General features: G+C 53.5%; 1 protein-coding gene across 11 annotated transcripts in view; it reads left to right on the top strand.

The window, feature by feature from the left end:
- Nucleotides 1-2,833: 2,833 nt before the first annotated feature.
- LOC121443265 (serine/threonine-protein kinase WNK2-like) overlaps nt 2,834-20,030 on the top strand; it is a 108,596-nt gene continuing 91,399 nt past the window's right edge. For 10 of the 11 annotated variants that reach the window (XM_041644968.1, XM_041644965.1, XM_041644962.1 and 7 more), the window contains exons 1-2: nt 2,834-3,068; nt 3,602-4,284. In XM_041644968.1, coding sequence (XP_041500902.1) covers nt 3,604-4,284 — 681 coding nt within the window. In that variant the 5' untranslated portion in view covers nt 2,834-3,068; nt 3,602-3,603. Of the gene's footprint in view, nt 3,069-3,601; nt 4,285-13,318; nt 13,369-20,030 lie in introns of those variants that run through there. The other variant, XM_041644969.1, reaches the window with a different exon arrangement.

Raw genomic sequence — 20,030 nt, 5'->3', positions numbered from 1 at the left:
TCGTAATCAGTATTTACTCAGAAGACTTTTGGGCTATTTTCTGATTTATATGCCTTATTCTAGAACTTTATTTTTCCTTTTCTCCATTTCCTTTTTCTTTTCTTTTCTTCTTCTTCTTTTTTTTTTGATTTTTTTTGAGAAGGGGCCTCATGTAGCCCAGGCTGCTCTCCATTTGCTATGTTAGTTAAGAATAGCCTTGAACTTCTGAAGGTCTATCTCCTGAGTGTTAGGATTACAGGTAGGCATCACTATATCTGGTTAGTGCAATTCTACTTTGCTTTCTGTGGCTGTTATCAAACACCCACCAAAAGCAACTTGGGGAAGAAATGGTTTATGTGGTTTATAGGTTACAGCCCAACACAGAGGGAAGCCAAGGCAGAAGTTTACGGTAGAAACCTGGAGGTCGGAACCAAAACAGGAACCACAAAGGAACACTTCTTGTTTGCTCAGCCAATGTTCTTTTTGTTTGTTTGTTGTTTCAAAGCAGGGTGTCTCTGTGTAGTGTTGGAGTCTGTCGGGGAACTTGCTCTGTATTCCAGGCTGGCCTCGAACTCATAGAGATCACCTGCCTGTGCCTCTTGAGTGCTGAGCTTAAAGGTGTGTGCCGCACAGTCTGGCCAGCTTGTATTCTTATATAACCCAAGACTACCTACCCAGGAGTGGCACTGCCCACAGTGGACTGCCAAAATAAGCCATCACTGCTTCATTTCCTGTTAGGTGAGCTTTCTACCAACAGAGCTACACACTCAGCCCACGGTTCAGAGAATTCTAAGGGTGCCTCATTGTTGACAGGAAGCACGATTCCTCACTCCTTCCTGTAGCGGGGTAAGGTCATTGCGGAAGTGGTAGATGACCCTGTGCCACCCAGTCCACTTCCCGAGGCTTTTCCCAGGAAGAATGCCTATCATGGAGAGTGAGATACAGGACCAAACAACACTGTGGCATGGCCATGCCCCTGCTATCATCCCCCAGACTGAAGCTCAGGCGCCTACCTGCCCCCTTATTAGGCCACTCACTGTTCAATGGTTGTTCTTTGTCCTGCCTCATCCCTCCTCAGATCTCAGGGAGGACTTCCTGGTACCTCCTGGCCACTCGCTCTGGCTTTCTGGGATCTGTTCTCCAGAACTGTCTCCTCCCATATGTTGCAACTACCAGGGTGTCCTCTGAGATGGTCCCAGGGAAGACTTAGAGAATTATTGGCTGTGCTAGACCTGAGTTCTAGACAGACTGCTATGCCTGCGCAATGAGTCCTGCCCCAGACCTGGGGACCCGCTTCCTACTGGCAACACCGACTCCTCTCTCTAACTAAGGCTTCATGAGCTCTGGTATGAAAAGGACAGCAGGATTGGCCTGTCCTCCCGAGCTCCTTCCCTTATTTGAAGTTTTCTGAGCACTTACTGTGTGCTGACCGTGTAGGATATGACCACTACACTCACCCATGAGTGAGCAGACAGCATGTCCTCTGCATGGGCAGATGTGTCTTCAGGTGTCTGGCCTTGGGGGCTCTTGTCACCTGGGGGCTCTTAGGCACTGAGGTCGTGAGGGCTGAGGAGGCTTAGGTGAAAACTACAGAGGGAGTCACTGTAGTCCTTCTTGTGCAGTGATAAAGGTGAGAGACTGCCTGGGAGCAGCCTCTGAATCCTCATCTCCAAGGGGAGGGCACCTCGAATACAGTTCTCATCGAGCATTTAAAGCAGAAGCTGTATCTAGGGCCCCAGGTAGATGCTTTCTTCAGGGTGTTCCCATGACCTTGACTTGTGAGCCCATCAGGAAGACAGACTCAGAGATGTCCAGAGACCTGAATTAGAGCACAAAGAGAGCCCCTGGCTTCTAAATTCGATACAAGGGACCCCTTGATTTTATATGTTGGAATTCCAGGGCCTGTTAGTCCTCACAAAGAGATCAGTGGCTTTATCCAGTAGTTTCATAGCTGTGAACTCTGAAGACCAAGCGCTGGCATAGGGAATGAGTTCTTCATCATAGGAGGTATATAAACATGGCTGTGCAAAAGCACCCCCAGGAGTTAGACAACACATGGTGCCCAGTCGGACCCAGGCTTCCACTGACCAGTCGCAGCCTGGATTGTACCCCAGGTTTGTGGGTAGGGTCCTAATTCTTCACATACATCTATGAGGGTGTTGGGGGCAGCAGCTGTAGAGATGGCTGAGGTTTCTCTGTGTAGCCCAGGCTAGCCTCAAACTTGCGGTGATCTTCCTGGCTCTGCCTTCTGAGTGCTAGGGTTATAGGCATGCACCACCATGCCTCTACTGTGTGTTGTAAGTGGTTGGTTGCTTTCATCGCTAGTGACCCAGCAGGTATATATGCCGCAGGCTTTTGCTGTGTTCTGCTGGAAGCAGGAGACAGGCAGACTAGTGAGTATTGACCCCAGCGTGAGCTGAGCTCCTTCTACCGTGATTTCTCTTACATAGTCCTTCCATATACCTTCTCTGCACAGGCCAGGACTCAAAGGGACTTTCCTGGAGGGGTTGGGCAGTCCATTCTGTAGGCTCAGGTTAGGAGAGGCAATGCTCGGATCTTTAGCTTCCTTAGGGAAGATGTAAAGGTCCTCGCCCATCCTCTGCTCCAGCCTGACACCTGCGGGGAAAATAGGGCCCCTCAGGGTCCACAGTCCTGCGGACGATTTCCAAAGATCTCCAGGGCCCGGCGTCTGTCTGGGGCAGGAGCCGCAGGTGGAAGCCTTGGGGAGCATCTCGCAGGTGTCGGGGCTCAGGCGCAGCCAGGTGGGCGTGTCTGGCCCCGCCCCGCGCGCAGGCCTTGGGAGGGTGGGACGAACGGAAGCCCCGCCCTCCCCGCGCTCTTGGTCGGAGCCGGTGCGGGAGCGGAGGCGCGCGGAGCCGGCAGGAGCACGCGGGAGCGCGGCCCCGCAGCGGCCCGGCCCGAGGGAGCAGCACGCAGGAGCAGAGCGGTCTGGCGACCCCCGCCCTAGCAAGGACCCCGCCCCAGCGCAAAGAGGCCTCGAGAGCGGACTCCGGCCCCGGAGCGCGGCCTCTCCCGCCTCGCTCGCCCGGATCCCTGGGCTGCGGGCATGGACAGCGCCCGCTCGCCCTGTGAGTATCGAGCCCTCCCGCCCGCCGCCTTTGTGTGCGCGCCGCGCCACCGCAGCCCCCTCCCCGCGCGCCCCGGGCCCGCGTCCTTTGTGGAACCGGCTCTTATCCGGTGCTTCCCCCTGCCCCGGGCCTCCTTGTCCCCTCCTCAGCCGCCCGTGGGACAGCCCAGCAGGGTCGCTCCCGGGCTGGCCTTGACCCCTTTCTCTAGTCTCTGTAGGTAGCCCTTCCGTAGCTCCTGTGGGCCCTCTGGGACACCTAGCAGGTCGTCCCTCCTGGAGTCCCCGGGATAGCCCGAATCAGGCCGTGTTCGTGGCTTGGGGCTGAGAAGAGCAGGGCATCCCCTTGCCCTCCGCGTTTCGGGGTCCCGTCTGCAGTCCGGCTCCCCGGAGCCCGCGGGGGACCGCCCGGCAGGCCACTTCTGCGGCGGGGCTGGGCAGGGCGCGGGCCCAGGGGCGGCGCTGTCTCATCCCGCGACCCAGGCAGGTGCGGCGGGGCTGGCGCTCACGCGGGGCCCGTGTGTCCTTGGCCCGCAGAGATGGACGGCGATGGCGGCCGCCGAGACGCCCCCAGCGCGCTGATGGAGGCCGGGCGCGGCACGGGGTCGGCGGGCATGGCGGAGCCGCGGGCGAGGGCGGCGCGGCTCGGGCCCCAGCGCTTCCTGCGGCGCAGCGTGGTGGAGTCGGACCAGGAGGAGCCGCCGGGCCTGGAGGCGGCCGAGACGCCGAGCGCGCAGCCCCCACAGCCCCTGCAGCGCCGGGTGCTTTTACTCTGCAAGACGCGCCGCCTCATCGCGGAGCGCGCCCGGGGCCGTCCCGCCGCGCCCGCGCCTGCCGCGCCCGCAGCGCCATCTGGCTCTTCGGGTGCCCCCTCGGATCCCGGTCCGGAGCGAGCGGCCACGCAGGAGCCAAGCCCGGATCCCACCACCGCCTCAGCCACAGCCGAGCCGGCCCCCGACGGCGGCCCGCGGCAGGAGGAGGCGCCAGCCCCAACCCAGGAGGACGCTGGAGCTACCGAGGCGAAGCCCGAGCCCGGGCGTGCACGCAAGGATGAGCCTGAGGTGGAGGAGGACGACGAGGACGAGCTCAAGGCCGTGGCCACCTCCCTGGATGGCCGCTTCCTCAAGTTCGACATCGAGCTGGGCCGAGGCTCCTTCAAGACGGTCTACAAGGGACTGGACACGGAGACGTGGGTGGAGGTGGCGTGGTGTGAACTGCAGGTGAGTGTCGGTACCCACAGGTGGGCTGTCCGCAAATGCGTCCTTGGGTGTGTCCTTGCTCTTGCACAGGGCTTTAGCAGCCCTGGGGATGGTGGTGACTGGTATTGTCACCCCCTGTGTGGGTGTCCCGCAAGACATGTGTCATGTGTATGGAAACCCTGTTGGTGCTGTTTCTGGACCTGTCACAGGTTGAGGCTTGTCATCTTGGAGGTCAAGGCTGACTATGTGCTGTGCCAAGTTGTGCCCACGGTGACAAAGACACTGTAGTGGGCAGTGGAGCTAGGTCCTGTTAGCCCCTGCCCCTTGGAGGTCCTCAGAACCCACTTTTATTGACTCAGTAGAGACTGGAGGTCGTGAGAGAGAAGGCAGCGTCTGGGCCCTTTTCTAGATGGCTTGGAAGCTCCCAGCTGTCCTCAGATTAGCATCTTCCTTTGCCCTGTAAGATGTAGGTGTGATAGCTGCAGATGCCTGCAAGGGCTTCCTCTGACTCAGGAGTGATGCTTGGTGGCTTGGGGCCCTGCTGGCCAAGGCCTAGAAGCCCTGTCAGCAGCTTCCTTGTGCTCTAAGAGCCTGGTTTGTTCGCAAATGAGGTGTGTGAGTGAAAACCATGAAAAATGCCTGCCTTCTCTCTTTTTCTCTCCCCCTTCCTCTCCCCTTCCCTCTCTCCCCTACTCCCTGTTATTCCTTCCATCTCTATTTCTATCTCTGCCTCTTTTTCCCTTTCTTTTTGGAAGCAGAGGCTCAGCATGCATTTTTCATAACCTTGCCCTCACGTTAGCTGTATCAGGCCTGGCCCTGAAGATTATATAAACCGCAACCCTAGCCGTCCTGGGGCCAGCCTTGGAAGAGGAGGCAGCTCCTGTCACAAGGGGTGTTTACAGTCCCTCCCTTACTGGGAGGGAGGGGCAGCTGTCAGGCAGGGGCCAGCTGGGAGAGTGCTGGCTGGTGGTGTAAGCTTACCCTGCTGGCCTGTAAAGTTAGCTGGCCTTCCAGGGCTGGTGCATCCTGGGCAAGCCTGGGTGAGCTGGGTGCCAGGGCTGCCATCCACCGAAGGATGCCTGCACTTTGGGCCCAGAAATGGGATTCAGGTGCCATGTTCTTGCGCCTGCAGGGTGCTCAGCATGCGTGTACGAGCTGGGCTCATTTCGAAGGTGTTTGAACTATCAGTCATTCAAAGCCCTTGTCTCCTCACTGCCCTTCGATTCTGTCATGACAATACGGCGTTTCATGAGAGTCAGTGGTGTCTTTGGGGACTTTCAGCAAGAGTTGAGGTTCTTTCTCTCTCAGGGTTCCTATGAGAATCACCCCTGTCCTTTGCCTGGCATGTCCTAGACCTTGCAGAGAGGCAGCCTTGATGGTGCAGAATGGGTGTGGGTGGTGGGGAGCATGGCCTATGGCTCAGGATCTGGGAGTGTGCCCAGTGCCCCTGCCACCTGAAAAGGCACAGAGGAGAGGATTCAGAAGGGGAGATGATTCTCTGTTCTGGAGAACGGCATGATTCTTGGCTCCCCATTTTCCTGCTCTTGCCAGATGACCGGTGTGGCTCTCTGAGCACCTGCTGGTGCCACTACTATGGAATGTCACTAAGGGTAGAGGTCAGAGAAGGTGCTATGGCTGGCTGGATAGGAGATAGACTTCCATAGTCCAAGCCTGCCTATCTGACCGGGGTATTGGGGGGGGCACTCTTGTTAATTCCCCTTCCCTTTAAGGCAAGACATGTCAGTCTTGACCTTGTTGTGGGTGGGGCAGCAGAAGGTGAGACCTGACTGGTAGGCTAGGGTCTTTGGATAGTTGGCTCTAGGTCAAAATGGGGTAGCTTTTGGACTTTAGTGCTATCCCTTGCTTGGGGAGACTGGAACCCCCCAGTAGGGAGGGAAACCGTCCTCACACCTGTTTCAGTGAGTGATGCTGTTCATGTTCAGCTCAGGCTGCCATGCATGATATGGGGTCACCTTCCTCTATCTGACCCACCCTGGGAAGGCTCACATGACAGGGACCTCGACCAACTTAGAGCCCTCTAGATGAGAGTCCCCACATCTTAAGTCATATCGATGATGGGATCATTGAATGACTGCTTGATATCAACCAGGAGGTGGCTGGATGTCGCAGGATTTGGGAGGATGGCAGAAGCCTGACTGAGCCATGGGAGAAGCCCACCCAGTTGCCCTTGTGTGGTGTCCTGGGCTGAGGAGATAGTGGGGCAGCAGGATTCTACAGATACCCAGATCAGGCTAGGAGAGGGGAACCAGAGTCCTGGTCCTGGGTGGGGGTGTGATCCCCATCCATCATATGCACACCAGCAGGGTATGGGCTATAGGTTTCCTGGTGTTGGACCCAGGAGAGAGCCTTGTTTATCCACCATGTACTGGGTTCTTCCCGAACCTCTGAAGTCTCCAGTGTTTCCAACTGTTGGGGAGGGTTCCTGGACTTTGGATGGCATGGTGAGGGGAGGGTCTGCCAGGACGTTGTTTTCCTCCAGGGGAGGTTAGCCTCCACTGCCTTCTCTGGACACCCAAAGGGCTACGGGCTGTTTACTCAGGTGCCTGCTGAGTGACTGCTTCCTTTCCTCACCCCCAGTGGTGGGCCTAGCGAGGCCTCCACAGTGGTAAACTGCTGGAAGTCTCTTTCCAGGGTTCCCTGCCAAGGGGCGGAATCAACACAGTCACAGGCCTTGTGAGTAGCTTAGAGGACACTGGGTTCCCTTTAGTGACTCCGTGTTGAAAGGGTTTGACAGGGAGAGCGGTATGTGCTTGTTCCACATCAAGGGCAGGAAGATGGCCCACCTTCTCAACTGCAGACATGCCGAGCTGGAGCCTGGATTTTTTTTTTTTAAGCTGGGGGTGGGGAGGCATTTAAAAATATTTTTACCCCGTTGTCTATTGTTTGAATGCACTTTACTCCTGCTAGTAGAGCTCCTTACAGTGGCAACGGAGGAAGCAAAATCATGCCCAGAATCCTCCTTCCTCATCCTTTTCCCCTGCTTTCTGGGAACTCAAATGTCCCCTGCTGTGTGCCCCAGTGTGCCACAGAAGTCCTGCTGTGTGCTGCTATGGCAGGGAGGGAACTGTCTCTAAGAGGGGTCTGAGCCAGGTGTAGGTCCTTTTGTGAAGTGGAGGTGCGCATCCCTTGTTCCTGGTAAGCCCATCTTGCCCCTAGCAGAATGGTCTGAGGCCTAAGGAGGAAGTGTGGGGGCGGGAAGCTTTGTCTTCTCAGCCCTGCCTAAGCCTTGCTTGCTAAGCAGGGAGGAGACAGCCTCAGGGTGCTCCAGCCCCTAAGTGGGTCCTGCTGTGTGTTATGGGCACCTAGAAGAGCTGTGTGCTCCCACCTCATGCTCTGGCTAGATGTATAGTGTCTTCAGCTGCCAGTGCTGGGAGCAGGTGTCCACCAAGGGCTCATCCTGTGTGGCTTATGCCTTGGAAGACAACTCAAGTACCCCTGAGACTTTTTAAAGGGTCCTCTCTGCCTTCACGGCGCATCTCTCGTCCCTGGCCCCATGGTGTGGGAACAGGAGGCAGTGAGCCACCATCCCAGCAGGCAGTGGTGCTTTGTAGGGAGAGGACACTCCGAGACAGCCTGGCCTGATTTGGCTGGCGGTCACCTGGCCTTCTTCCTCTCTTTTTGTTTTTTTAATCCCCTGAGTGCCTAATTTTATTCAAAGAGCTATAATTGACAACTGGTCTGTGTTAGCGCTGAGCTCACCTCCTTCATGCATGCTGACCACAGCCTTGGTTTGGTTGGTGGGAAAGGTTGGCTCTGGCTGCCTGAATGGCCTGTGGGTATGGCTTTCCCATCAAGTGTAGAAATGTGGGCACCTGTACTTGGGCCCCTCCCCCCATCCTCACTCCTGAGTGGTGGTGCGAGGTGTGTGCGGCGAGCCACATGGTCGGCTACGGTGAACAGCAGACCAGGCTACGGCCATCGTTCCTGGAGTGTGAAGAGGCCAGGCACCCGTAGAGGCAGGTGCTTCGACAGATGGATGCAAACCTGATGGGTGTTCTCAGAGGCTCAGGCCTTTGCAGGTACCCGGCTGAGTCTGATTTAAGGCCAGATCTCCGTGTGACTCAGGCAATGATGGATCTTTCTCTTCTCAGTCCCCATTGAGGACCCGTCTCACCCGTGAGGGTAAAAGGGCACGTGCCGTTTGTCTGACCTGCTGTCCTTGAGCTGGTGTTGCTACAGCTCTGGTTTCCCAGATGCCTGTGAGGCAGCTAGATCCACTTCCCGTGGCGCTGGCCTGGGACTCTGTGCAGATAGTCGCATCTCTCTCTGTTCTGTCCGCGTGGGCCCTCTAGGACATTGTTGAGCGCTGAACCCTGGATTTCCCTCCTGTTAAACATGGACAGGGTGTGCAGTCCTAAGACTGAGGCCCAGGCAACCTAAGGTAGTTACTGAGATAGCAGATAGGCCAGGTGGAGATTTGGGGAGGGGCCACTGAAGCCTGGAGGAGTTCAAGGTGATGTGTGATTGGCTGGGCCCTGAACTGGGAACAGCCACAGAGCCTGGGTGTGGGCATGCTGGCAGTGAGAATTGGGCTGGTGACTGCAGGGTCCAGAGGCGTCTGAGGCAAGGATGGCTCCTGTGTACTTGGCCACGTGAGGACTGGGCAGGCTTTGAAGCTTCATGTTTGTAGGGTGCCAGGTAGGGCAAGGCTCTGCGGATGAGTTGCTACCCAGGAGATAACCTCAAGAAAAGGGAAGATGATGGTCTTGAACAGTGGTTCTCAACCTATGGGTCATGATGCCTTTGGGAGGGTCACATATCAGATATTTACGTCACGATTCATAGCAGTAGCAAAATTACAGTTATGAAGTAGCAACAAAATAGCTTTATATGGTTGGAGTTCAGCACAACATGAGGAGCTGTATTAAAGGGTCGCAGCATTGGGAAAGTTGAGAGCCACTGTTCTAAAGGATCTAAATGACCCCGGTCAGTAGTGCAGACTTCTATGCTCATTGGTCAGGTTGGCTTTTGTTCAGTCTGGCCCCTAATTCCAGGCCTGGGACCACCCCAGCGAATGGATCAGGTCATGAGCCAGGAGACACAGAGAAATGTCTGCAGATCTGAGAATGCTGTGGTGGGGACTTCGAAGACTTGTGGGAGGAAGGAGTGAATCATTTGGACTGGACACCTGAGTAAAGGCCCAGAACGGGAGTCCTTGCATAGATGGCAAGGCAGTTAGATGGGCCCCAAGGGCAGCCTGGAGGCGTGGTCAGGACTTTTGTCAGGGTGTTCTGAGCAGAGGAGAGGGCAAGAGTACATGGCAGGGAGCCAGCCAGGAGGGTAGGGCGGAAGGCAGGGTCAACTCTGGTGTACTTGATTGTGTTAGAGCGCGATTTGAAGGTGGAGAAGGTGGGAGTGGAGGACATGGTGGGGACTTGTACCAGCAGAATACAGGACCAAGTTTTGCTGGCAGAACCTGCTTTTGGGAGCTTCAGGTGTAGATGCAGCCATGGAGCGTGAGGTGGGAGGTCGTGGTGGTGGTGGTGTGTGTGGGGTGTCTGAGCTCTAGTGGAGGCCAGGCCTGAAGGGAGGTTCTTAGAGGCCCTGCCTGTTCTGGTGGCGCTTCAGGACAGGTGTGAGTTCTGTCCATTGTCATACAGGAGGGGAAAGGGTTTCCTCACTGCGTGTGCTGTCACAATAAGGAAGTACATATACTGTGACCTCTGTTGTCATTCTCGAGCCTTCTATGTTGCTAGCCAGCTATCCAAGACAGCTTCACAGTCTGAGCAGTGCTGGGCTGTTTGGCGTGTTCAGCGCTGGCTGCTCACCTTCCAGAAAGCTCAGTCTTACTTGTGGTTCTTCTGTGCCCTGTGGGTGTCTCTCAGGGCTTGTGGCTTGGACCTGGCTTTGGGCCGAGGCTGCAATGTGTTCAGTGTGAGTGCACAGGGCCCAGGTTACTGCAGTAATGGAGGAGAACTTGACCTGGTCCAGTGGAGGTTTAGGCTGTATGTCTGGTCTCCTTTGTGGTCTGCCCTGGGCCAGCAGCTGCGGTGAAACCCTTGTGTCTTTTTGCAGAGCTGAGATAGATCTTAGGGCCTCAGCTAGTGCTGCCCTGAGCAGTGGTAGAAAGGGGGCTTTGGGAACGTATAACCAGGTAAGATATGCGACCAAAGATTCTGGCCCTATACACATAGATACTGTGTGTGTGTGTGTGTGTGTGTGTGTGTGTGTGTGTGTTGGGGGGCTTGCCATCTGGTGGGTACCTGCTACTGAGCCTTAGTGTTTTTACCTTGGGGTAGGGGCACGATACGATGCTGGCCAATTCTCAGAACTGCATCCCATAGAGCATATGGATGGACCTACATTGACTCTCTTCCCACCTTCATAGTAAACAACAGTTTGTAGCTATGGAGGGCGAGTTGATCCTGGCAAGGCTGAGCCCCAGTTCCCACCTTGGGGTGGGGGAACAGAGCCTGGGGTGCTGGGCTGTACCAGCCTCAGCATCCAGGTTGCAGATAAAGGCCAGGGCAAGAAGCACAACAGCTGGGGTTTCCGAAGGCAAGTCAGAACCTGGATATGGCCTCTGATACCCCAGGGCTGCAGGCTTCTGCAGGCTGGGGCGGGTGGCTGCAAACTCCCTGCTTCTCGGCGTTTTAAAGTCCAGTTTTGTTGTTGGTTCCCAGACCATTGAATTACTACTTCCAAGGTAGCATTCATTAAATATATGTAGCAAGTCTTTCTCTGTCCTGCCAGACAGCTCCCAAATAATGACACGGAGACTTATTATTAATTATGAAAACCCAGCCTTAGCTTAGACTTGTCCTACTAGCTCTTATAACTTAAATTAGCCTCCTTCTATTAATCTGTTTTACCGTGTCACTTTTAACCTTTCTTTCATTCTGTATATCTGACTTCCATGTCTCGTTGGCATCTTGCTGACGTAATTTGCATGCTTAGATGATGCTTGCCGGTTTCTCTCTCTGCCTGGAAGTCCTGCCTATACCTCCTGCCTCGCTATTGGCTGTTCAGCTTTTTATTACACCAATCCCAGCACAGCCGTACATTGTCACACAGCGTACAAATATCCCACAACAAATATATATTAGAACTGTGGAAAAGAATAAAAGAGAAGCAATCGAGAAAGTGTGGTGTTGAGAGAAGGGTAGACAAATCAGAAGAATAGAAGAGAGAGCCTAGAAGGCCCACACAGAGAAAGTTGATGGCTCTGATAAGGCAGCTCTTTTTAATAGAGTAGTGAGAGGCTTTTCAACAAATGGTGCTGGGGACAGGTGGACCTTCAAACCCAGGGCTGTGGCTCAGCATGGTGCTTGCCAGGTGAGGCGCTAGGATCCATCTCAACTCTGCAAAAAGACACAAATAAAATAAAAGTTAAAGAACATATACATTTGAGAACAACAGCAAGCCACATAGGACCTAGAGTGCATGCCCTTCTGAAGAATCAACCTAAAAAGGATCACATCTAAGTCTAAAATGCTCAGAAGCTGGACAAAATCCCAGGAGATCTTGGTTTTGGCCATGACCTTTTAGATGCCTCACCTAAGGCACAGCCTGTGACAAATAATTGATAAGCTGAGCTTCATTAAAATTAAAATCTTGTCTGTGAAAGACACAGTCAAGAGGATGAAAAGAGCAGCCACGAACTGGAAGAGACTGTTGACCAATACCTCAATAAAGGAATCCAAAACATACAGAGAAGTTTTCAGAACTCAGCAATAAGAAAATAACCAGACTGAAAAAAATAATAAGGTGTTGGTGGTATAGTCAGGAGGCAGAGGCAGGCTGGTCTCTGTGAGTTCAAGGCCAGCCTGGTCTACAGAATGAGTTCCAGGACAGTCAAGGTTACACAGAGAAACTCTGTCTCAAAATAAATAAATAAATAAATAAATAAATTTTATTAATTAAAAAAAAAGTAGGCTAAAGGCCTAAATGGACACCTGTCTGAGGGAATGCTCATACGGCCACTAAACATGAAATTATGCTTAGTATAGTGTGTTGCCAGGGAGAGGCAAACTTAAGTCCCAATGAGAACACACCGAACCCCTATTAGAATGGCGAAAGCCAGAACAGCTGACACCACCACCTGCTAATGAGGACATGGAGCAACTGGAGGACTCCCTCATCACGATGGGAATGGAAAGTGGCGACCCAGCAATCTTCCTCTCAGTATTTACTCTGTCTCGCATTGAAAGTTACAAACCCACATTAAAAACCTGTTCATGAATGTTGTTGGTGACAGCTGCGTTTGTAAGTGTTAAAACACAGAAGCCCCCAAGATATCTTCCAGTAGATGAGTATATTTTGTGGTATGTCCAGAAAGTGGAGTATACCTCAGCACTAGAAAGAGCAGAGCTGTCAAGCCATGAAAGACAGGGAAGAATCTTAAATGCGTATGGGTAATGAAGACACTGACCTCCGAAGGATGGATTAACCTCATGCATGCTCTAAAAGGCAAAACCAAAGCTGGCAAGGTGACTCAGCAGGTTGAAGCGTCCAGATTTACAGAGAAAACTGACCCCTGACCTCTGACCTCTTTATGTGTGCCTTCTCCTAGTAAATAAACAAATATAATTAAAAAAAATAAGCTTAACAAAGAAGGCAAAGTCATGGAGGTAAAATAAAGATAGAAAGCAGGGATAAGTGGGGACGGTCAGAACACAGTGAGGCCGTTCTGTGTGACAGTGTTGGCTGCAGGTGGCTTTAACTTGTCTGAGGGTACAGGGTGTACGGGAGCTGTCAACCTTGACCAGTGTTTCCAGGGAATAATGACATGTCTATTTTGGCTTGTTGCTTGTAATAAGTGTGCCATTCCTATGGAAATTTTCCAGCACAGGGAACTCCAACCTTCCAGAACCCAGCACTTCTCTTCAAAATGGGGTTTATGAAGAGAGAGGAGCCTCTCTCCATCAGAAAAGGTCACAGAAATAAGAAGCCACCTACTGTCCAACAAACACCTTGATTGTTTTACCTTCCAGTGCTCTGCACGCACGCAGGGTTGACAGCTGTCAAGTCTCTCTTGATTTGTTGCTGTTGAGGGCTTCTGTTCCATGATTTTCACCTGGCTCAGGGATACGGCCCAGGTCCTGAGGAGATGTTTCCTGAGAGTGTAGCTCAACTCTTCTCTGGGTAGGTAGATGGACCAGCAAGGCAGCCCTGGGTCAGGGACTCTCTCGAACAACTGTGGCCCTCACCTTAATGTTTGAGAGCCAGCTATGTCCTAGAGTCCCTGGACCTCGATGTTCTGGCCAGGAGCAGGATCCCCACCGGAGGGCGAGAGAAGGTGGTGAGAGAGAGGCTCGGGGCCTGCAGTCCTGGAGGCTTTGCTCAGGGTGGCTTCAGGGTTTTCTTCAGCAGGGAGCCCTTGGCCCAGGCCTCAGCTATACAGGATCTGAACATACCAGCTAGGCTGAGCATGGTCACAGGCAGGAAGGAAAGGCTTGGATTTGATGGGAACTCCCTTGGGTGCGGAGATCCACCTTTGCGCCCATCAGTCATGAAAAACCTCCACTTTCAGAGATGAGAAAGGCTCAGTTGGAAGGATCCTGTGAAAGGTCACTTGGTAGAGCAGTGTCAGATGGCATGGCCCACAGTATCTCTGTTGCTTGAATGTCTTGCATGTATTCAAAGTGTGGCTGTAGAGAGAGGCCTGGGGAGTTCTGGGTCAGCCAGGCATGGTTACTGCAGAACTTCTCAGAGCCTTTAAAATGCCCACTGTGCTGTGAAGTGCTGGGCTGTCTGGGAGAGTGTAGCTTACCTACAGTCTTCCATTTCTGTGCAGGGTGTCTCCTGGCCAGGGTGGGGAGGTATGCACTGGTGGAGGGGGCTGGTGTTGGAGGTATTCTCGTGATATTTCCCTGCATCTCTGCAAGTGTGGGCTGTCCTGCACGAGTCAGTGGTGCTGTTAATAGCATGCCTTGGCCTTGTGACCTCTGTGTGTCTCAGGCCAGATGTCCTGGAAGGGCCCCCCCTCCACTGTCTTTCGTGCCTGACTCTCAGTGTATATGCTTTTGAATGGGTTGAGAAGACTTTCAGCTGTGAGCCTACTGCATGCTAATCCTAGGCCATACCTGGAATCTGAAAACTAGAGAGAGCCAGATTAAGGGCAGCTCACCAGTGTTGGTAGGGGACACAAGACATTTCTTCTTTCTCTTTTAACTTTCCTCAGCCATGTTGACATTTGACCTTCTTCTTTTTTTTCAAGGCAGGGTTTCTCTGTAACAGCCCTGGCTGTCCTGAAACTCACTCTGTAGACCAGGCTGGCTTAGAACTCGCAGAGATCCACCTGCCTCTGCCTCCCGAGTGCTGGGAGTAAAGGCATGCGCTACTACACACACCACTACACCTGGCTTGTGTTTTAATTCTTACAGGAAAATCTTCATAGGTATCTTCTTTGATCTTTCTGGCTGCAGGAGAATCTGTGGTCTTCACTGCTACGGGGGTGTCTGGGAAAGGCTTTATTTGCATGACTGTTTTTGGTTTGTTACCCGAGACTGAGTATGAGTACCCTGGATGCTCAGGATGGGGTAGCAGACTGTGAGTAATTTCTCCCTCTATGGGAGTGTTGGTGCTGTGTGCAAAGGAGCCCTCATCCACCTGGGTAGGTCCCAAACAGAGCAGCGCACCTGCTAGCTTGCCTGTCTGGCCTTATGCACACCTGGCCGCCGTGGACATCTGCAGGCCCTAAGGCTGCTGCTTTCGCCCACATGCCCTGATTCTTGTTCTTCATCCCCGTCTGGGCCCCATTGCAACTTTTTCCTCCTAACATTGTAGTTTCCCTTTCTCTCTCACTTTCAATTTCTGAAAATCCCTGGCTACTGGCAGAGTGGAGTTAGGAATGGAGTGTTGAGAATCTCCATCGCTGCATTTCAGTGCGTATTATCTGACCCACTTTGGGTTCCTCCTTGAATACTTCGGCAAGCCTCTCCTGACAGGAACAGGGACAGGTCCCCACAGAGCCTCTGCAGGGTCATGCCCAGGGCCCAGGTGGGTGGATCTGTTGAATGTGTCTGGTGTGTGGCTTTGTGATTCTCATGATTGCTCTCTTTGGGTTCCCTGTTTGCTCCTGGAACCTCATCTGTGAAGAAACTAGTGTAGTGTTTGGTTATCACATCTATTTTAATCTAGACTAGTGGTTTTCTACCCTCTTAATGCTATGATCCTTTAATACAGTTCCTCAGGTTGTGGTGACCCTCTATCATAAAATTATTTTGTTGCACTTAATAACTGTAATTTTGTCACAGTTATGAATTGTAAATATTTGATATACACGATATCTGATATGCGACCCCTGTGAAATTGACCCTCAAAGGGTCACAACCCACAGGTTGAGAACCACAACCGTTTCCCCCTTTTCACCCCCAGTTAACCTTTCAGTGTATAGAGACTCCGCTGGTTCTGTCTGGTGTTTCTGGTCAGTGGAGTTGGACTGTATGTCTCTGGAGCAGCAGCCACGGGGTGCTGCACGTGCAGGTCACAGGGCTGGCCAAGCTGCTGTCCCTGCTGAGACCTGAGCACTTCTAGCCCAGAAATAGCCGTGCTGACACCCATGGACGCCATGTACCCTGGAGACTGAGCAGCTCCCTTTTCCCTTCTGAGGAGGAAGCAGAGGGACACTAGGGTGGTTGTTCAGTCTTACTTCAGGTACCTGCCTTGAACCCAAGACTGTGATGGAGCCTGTTGGGTAGCAGGCTGCTGCTGTTCTGGGGCTGCTCTGTTCTGCGTTGACTTTAGGGTGCTGCTAGCCTCCTGGCACTCTGAGCTCCTGGTTAGGAGCCCTGGATAAGAGATCTACCTGTCCCGGTCCACTGACTACTGGTAGCACCCCTGTGACTTCACAGGATGCCTGGCCCACCTGATCAGGGCAGAATATGTCTGAGATGTTCCTCTTCTATCATCCCTGGACCTGCTTCATTGGGATGACACCCTAACAGAGAAGCCACAACCAAAAGGGGCTCTCTCTAGGGAAGGATTGTTTTTTTGGCACCTACGACCTCCTTCCTTACTCTGATGTGACTGTTGTCTGATGTCATCCTCCTGGAAAGTCTTTCCGGGTCATGCTCACTGCATCTTTGCTGACATACACAGAGGTCTCATCAATTATCCAGGGCCATCTCCATCCACCCTAGCCCCACCTCCCACCTGAGGTTGGTTGAGCAATGTGGGCCCAGCTCCACTACATTGTAAATTATGCCTGGGCCAGCCGTACCTGTTGTCACCTTGCTGGAGGGCCAGGGGTGATTAGAGACTGTGCTTAGCCCCTACCTCTGCCTTTCCAACTGACCCAAACTTCTGTGCTCAGGAGTATAGTCTGGGGTATAGTCTCTGCCTGACTGTGCCTCTGGGAAGATGGCTAATGTCTAGAGTTTGGGGTGTCTCCCAGCTGTTCTCATGCCTTCAGGGTCTCAATACAGCTCCTGTTCTCTTGCCTGAGCCTAACCTTGAACTCCATTACCCCCTTTGGCAGCAGGGTTTGTGCTTCTGGCAGTCAGGGTGTGTTGTGCGGTGCTTTTACATCTTTACTTCAGGAGGCCATATTGCTGGGCCAGTCAGCAGCGAGCTGCCAGCATCCCTTCAGACAGGCCCGAGTGTTTCTTCTTTTTAGTAGTTAGTTTTGGCAGAGGCGAGAGTTTGGCCTCTTTGGATGGAGTGTGGAAAACACAAGGTTGGTGGGGAGTGAGGAGGCACAGGGGTCTGTGTCACTGTCCTTCACTCTTGGGGTAGAGTTTCAGAAGCCCTGTGATCCCCAAGCCTTTGGGACAGTGTCAGGGGCTGGGCAAATGCCAGAGCTGACAGGTCGTTGCTGAGTGAGGTTGCTTCCCTATGGAGAGACTGTGGAGCTAAGAAAGCATGCTGAGAACTCTGCCTGCTGCGCCTGTGTGGGCACCTTTGTCTCCAGAAAGCCAAGGTCCACTAATGCTGTGCTGGGAGGTGGGAAGCGGGTCCGCGTTCTGCTTGCTGGCCTGCTGTACTGGCCTGGTAGGTGTGGTAGGTGCTGTGTGGGCCTTCACCAGAGGAGGAGGTGCTACTGCCTTTTGTAGGAAGTCTCATGTGGACAAGTTAAGGTAGTCGGGTGGATGTTGGGAGGTGTTATTCAATGGGACAGCATCAGGGCTTTGAAGTTTGTCCTGGGGTTTCTATATCATTTGCCCATCTTTGTGGAGTTGGGGACATATGTAGTGGTGGCCCATAGCCTATCCCATCTGAAAATGAACGTTCATCTTTGGAAGTTCAAGGTGAAAGAGAATGGAGGGTGCTGGGGCTGTAACCCAGTTAAGAGAGTGTTTGGCTAGCATGCGAGAAGTCCTGGGCTCATTTCCCTAGCATGGAGTAAACCAGGTGTGGTGTGTATACCTGTAATCCTAGAGGTGGATCAGAAGTTCAAGGTCATTCTTGGCTACATGATGAGTATGAAGTCAGTTTGAGATACATAAGACCCTGTGTCCCACATCCCCCCCAAAAAGTGTTCCTAGGGTGGTCCTTCCTTCCCAGAAGAGATAAGGCAACTGTAACAGATTGAGGAGCAAGTGTTGCAGGAAGCTTTGGGGGAGGTGCTCCCTCTGAGTGCTCTCTGCAGGTGGTTTATGCCCTTGTCATTTCCTCTCTGTGGCAGAACTCATGGGAGCAGGGCCAGAGTGCCTGCCCCGCTGGCTGATAGCCCTGGCTGGGTACCTTCTCCTGAGAGCTAGGACCTAAGCCCCAGGTGAGATGTTGGCTGAGGCCCAGAGAAAGCACCAGCTGGAGTCTCCCCCTTCTCCACTCCGTGGCTGCCTGCATCTGTGTTTACCGCTCCCCTCTCCCCCAGCTCTGTCTCCCCTTGCCCTAGGAAGAGCCTGCGAGGTTCGCTTCTGGTCTGTCTGAAATGGCCTGTCAACCTCTGTAAATATTTGATGACCGCAGTGATAGAAAGACAAAGACCTGCTCTGTTCCCTGCAGGGGAGTGAGATGGTGACATTGGAACGTTCCAGCCCCACTGGCTGCTTCCCTGATGGCTTGTGGATGGTTTTCAGGCAGGTTCTTTGTGTCTGTTCACCCCAGGCCAGAGGAGAGCCCCTCCGCCTGCCAGGGCGAGCAGTGGCAGCTGCCCGCTTTCCACCTGGAGTGCTGCTGACTGGGTGGGGAGGGGCTGGGCCTGGCTCAGGGTCTCATTCTTCTGACCGTTTGGCCTTGCCCACTGGGCTAGGTTTAGGAAAAGGAATGGTGGTGACCTGAGCATAGCAAACCACCCTTGCTCTGTGGCCTGTCCTGGCCTCCTGTGTGACTGTGTGTGTGGACCACGCTGCTTGCACATGTGTGCACACATATATGTATATGCCCTCTCCTTAGCTTCCTTGGGAACAGACCTGCCTTGGGGTGCTTCCGTGGTAATGAGGAGCCTTTTCAGGAGGCTTTATGGAGGGGCCACCTGTCCCATGGGCCCAGGTGACACTGTGTGGGGGAGGAGCTGGAACTCCTTGGAAGCCCTGGGGCTCTGTAATGGGAAGATGAACATTTACACAGCTGACAGTCTTTAGACAAAAGCCTCTGCGTCTTTTCTCTCATCTGCGGCTGGGGCTTTGGCAGGCTTCCTGGTGGAGGCTGAATCACAAGGTTTAAAGCTGTGATGATTGTGAATGGCCAGCCGGCATGTCCTCCCTGCTCAGCAGGAAGGTTTTCCGGGCTTTGGGGAACATCAAGGTATGTGCAAGCTATTCTTGGCAGACACTCACAGTTGGAGGGGGCGCTACAATTCTGCAGACTTAGTAGTGTTGGGATTCATGGTGGGGACGGTTCTTTTCTGCTCTGCTCTTGCAGGGTTCCTATAGGAACTGTGTTCTTGTCTCCAAGGACCGTATCTGATGGCATTTGCCAGGTGTCCAAGCTGGTGTTCAAATGTCCAAACTGTCAGGGCCATGTCCTGGTGCACAGTGCTAAAACGGGGGCTGAGGCTTGAGACTTCGCAGCCTGGTCATGGGCCGCAGTGTCCTTGGTGGGCAGCTTGGGTACAGGGCTTCCATCTGACTTGGATTGGGAGCCTAGAGTGGCTTAGCTGCCTGAGGATTCAGGGCTCGACATAAATGCACAGAAAGCCCAGCAAGAGGCCTGGCACAGGGAAGCTGCAAGAGCAAGGCAACCTCCCTGAAGGCAAGTACCTTCCGTGAGCCCAAGGTCTGAGTGTTGCAGAGAAGATGATGATGGGTGATGGCATATGCTCTGCAGCATGGACTGGAGTGGCAGCACGTCAGGGCCCAGAGAGTGCCACCAGGAGGGCACGGCGTGTGGTAGGCATATCTGACCAGTGTAGCAGGGCTGTAGGGCTGAGCAGCTGGCTGGTGTAGCCCACCTTCCCTCCAACTCTCCCAGGCAGGGCTGCAGAGCTGTGATCCTGCCTTGGGCCGAGATCAAATCCGAGCAGGTCAGGACACCTTAGGCCAGCTAAGGCTTGGTGGGTAAGGGAGCAGGGCTGTCTGAGAGAAGCCTGACCTGCTAGGCTACCGTCTGAAGTGTGCTGACAGATGAGCATTGTGCTGGCCCTTCCATCCCCAGATCCTGTCTCCCTCCTGCTACTTGGCCATCAGATTCAGTGCAGAGCCGATTCCCCATGGCTTCATTAGCAGATCGTTTATACCAGTGTTTAGGGATACAAGTCATGGTTGAGAGGGCTGTGTTCCTCTTCCCAGGGTCAGAGGCCCTCAGCATATTGTATAGGCTGGCCTCTGTACCCTTTGGCCTCTCCGGGGCTTGGGGTTATGATGAAGATGGCATGGATGAAGCCCTGTGTCAGAAAAGCGAATGGCTGTGATGGACCAAGA

This window comes from Microtus oregoni, unplaced genomic scaffold, assembly GCF_018167655.1.
Source record: "Microtus oregoni isolate MIOR12 unplaced genomic scaffold, Mior012 000103F_ref0000194, whole genome shotgun sequence".
NCBI lineage: Eukaryota > Metazoa > Chordata > Mammalia > Rodentia > Cricetidae > Microtus > Microtus oregoni.
Note: the sequence above shows the minus strand (reverse complement) of the source record. Positions and strands in the feature narration are given on the sequence as shown.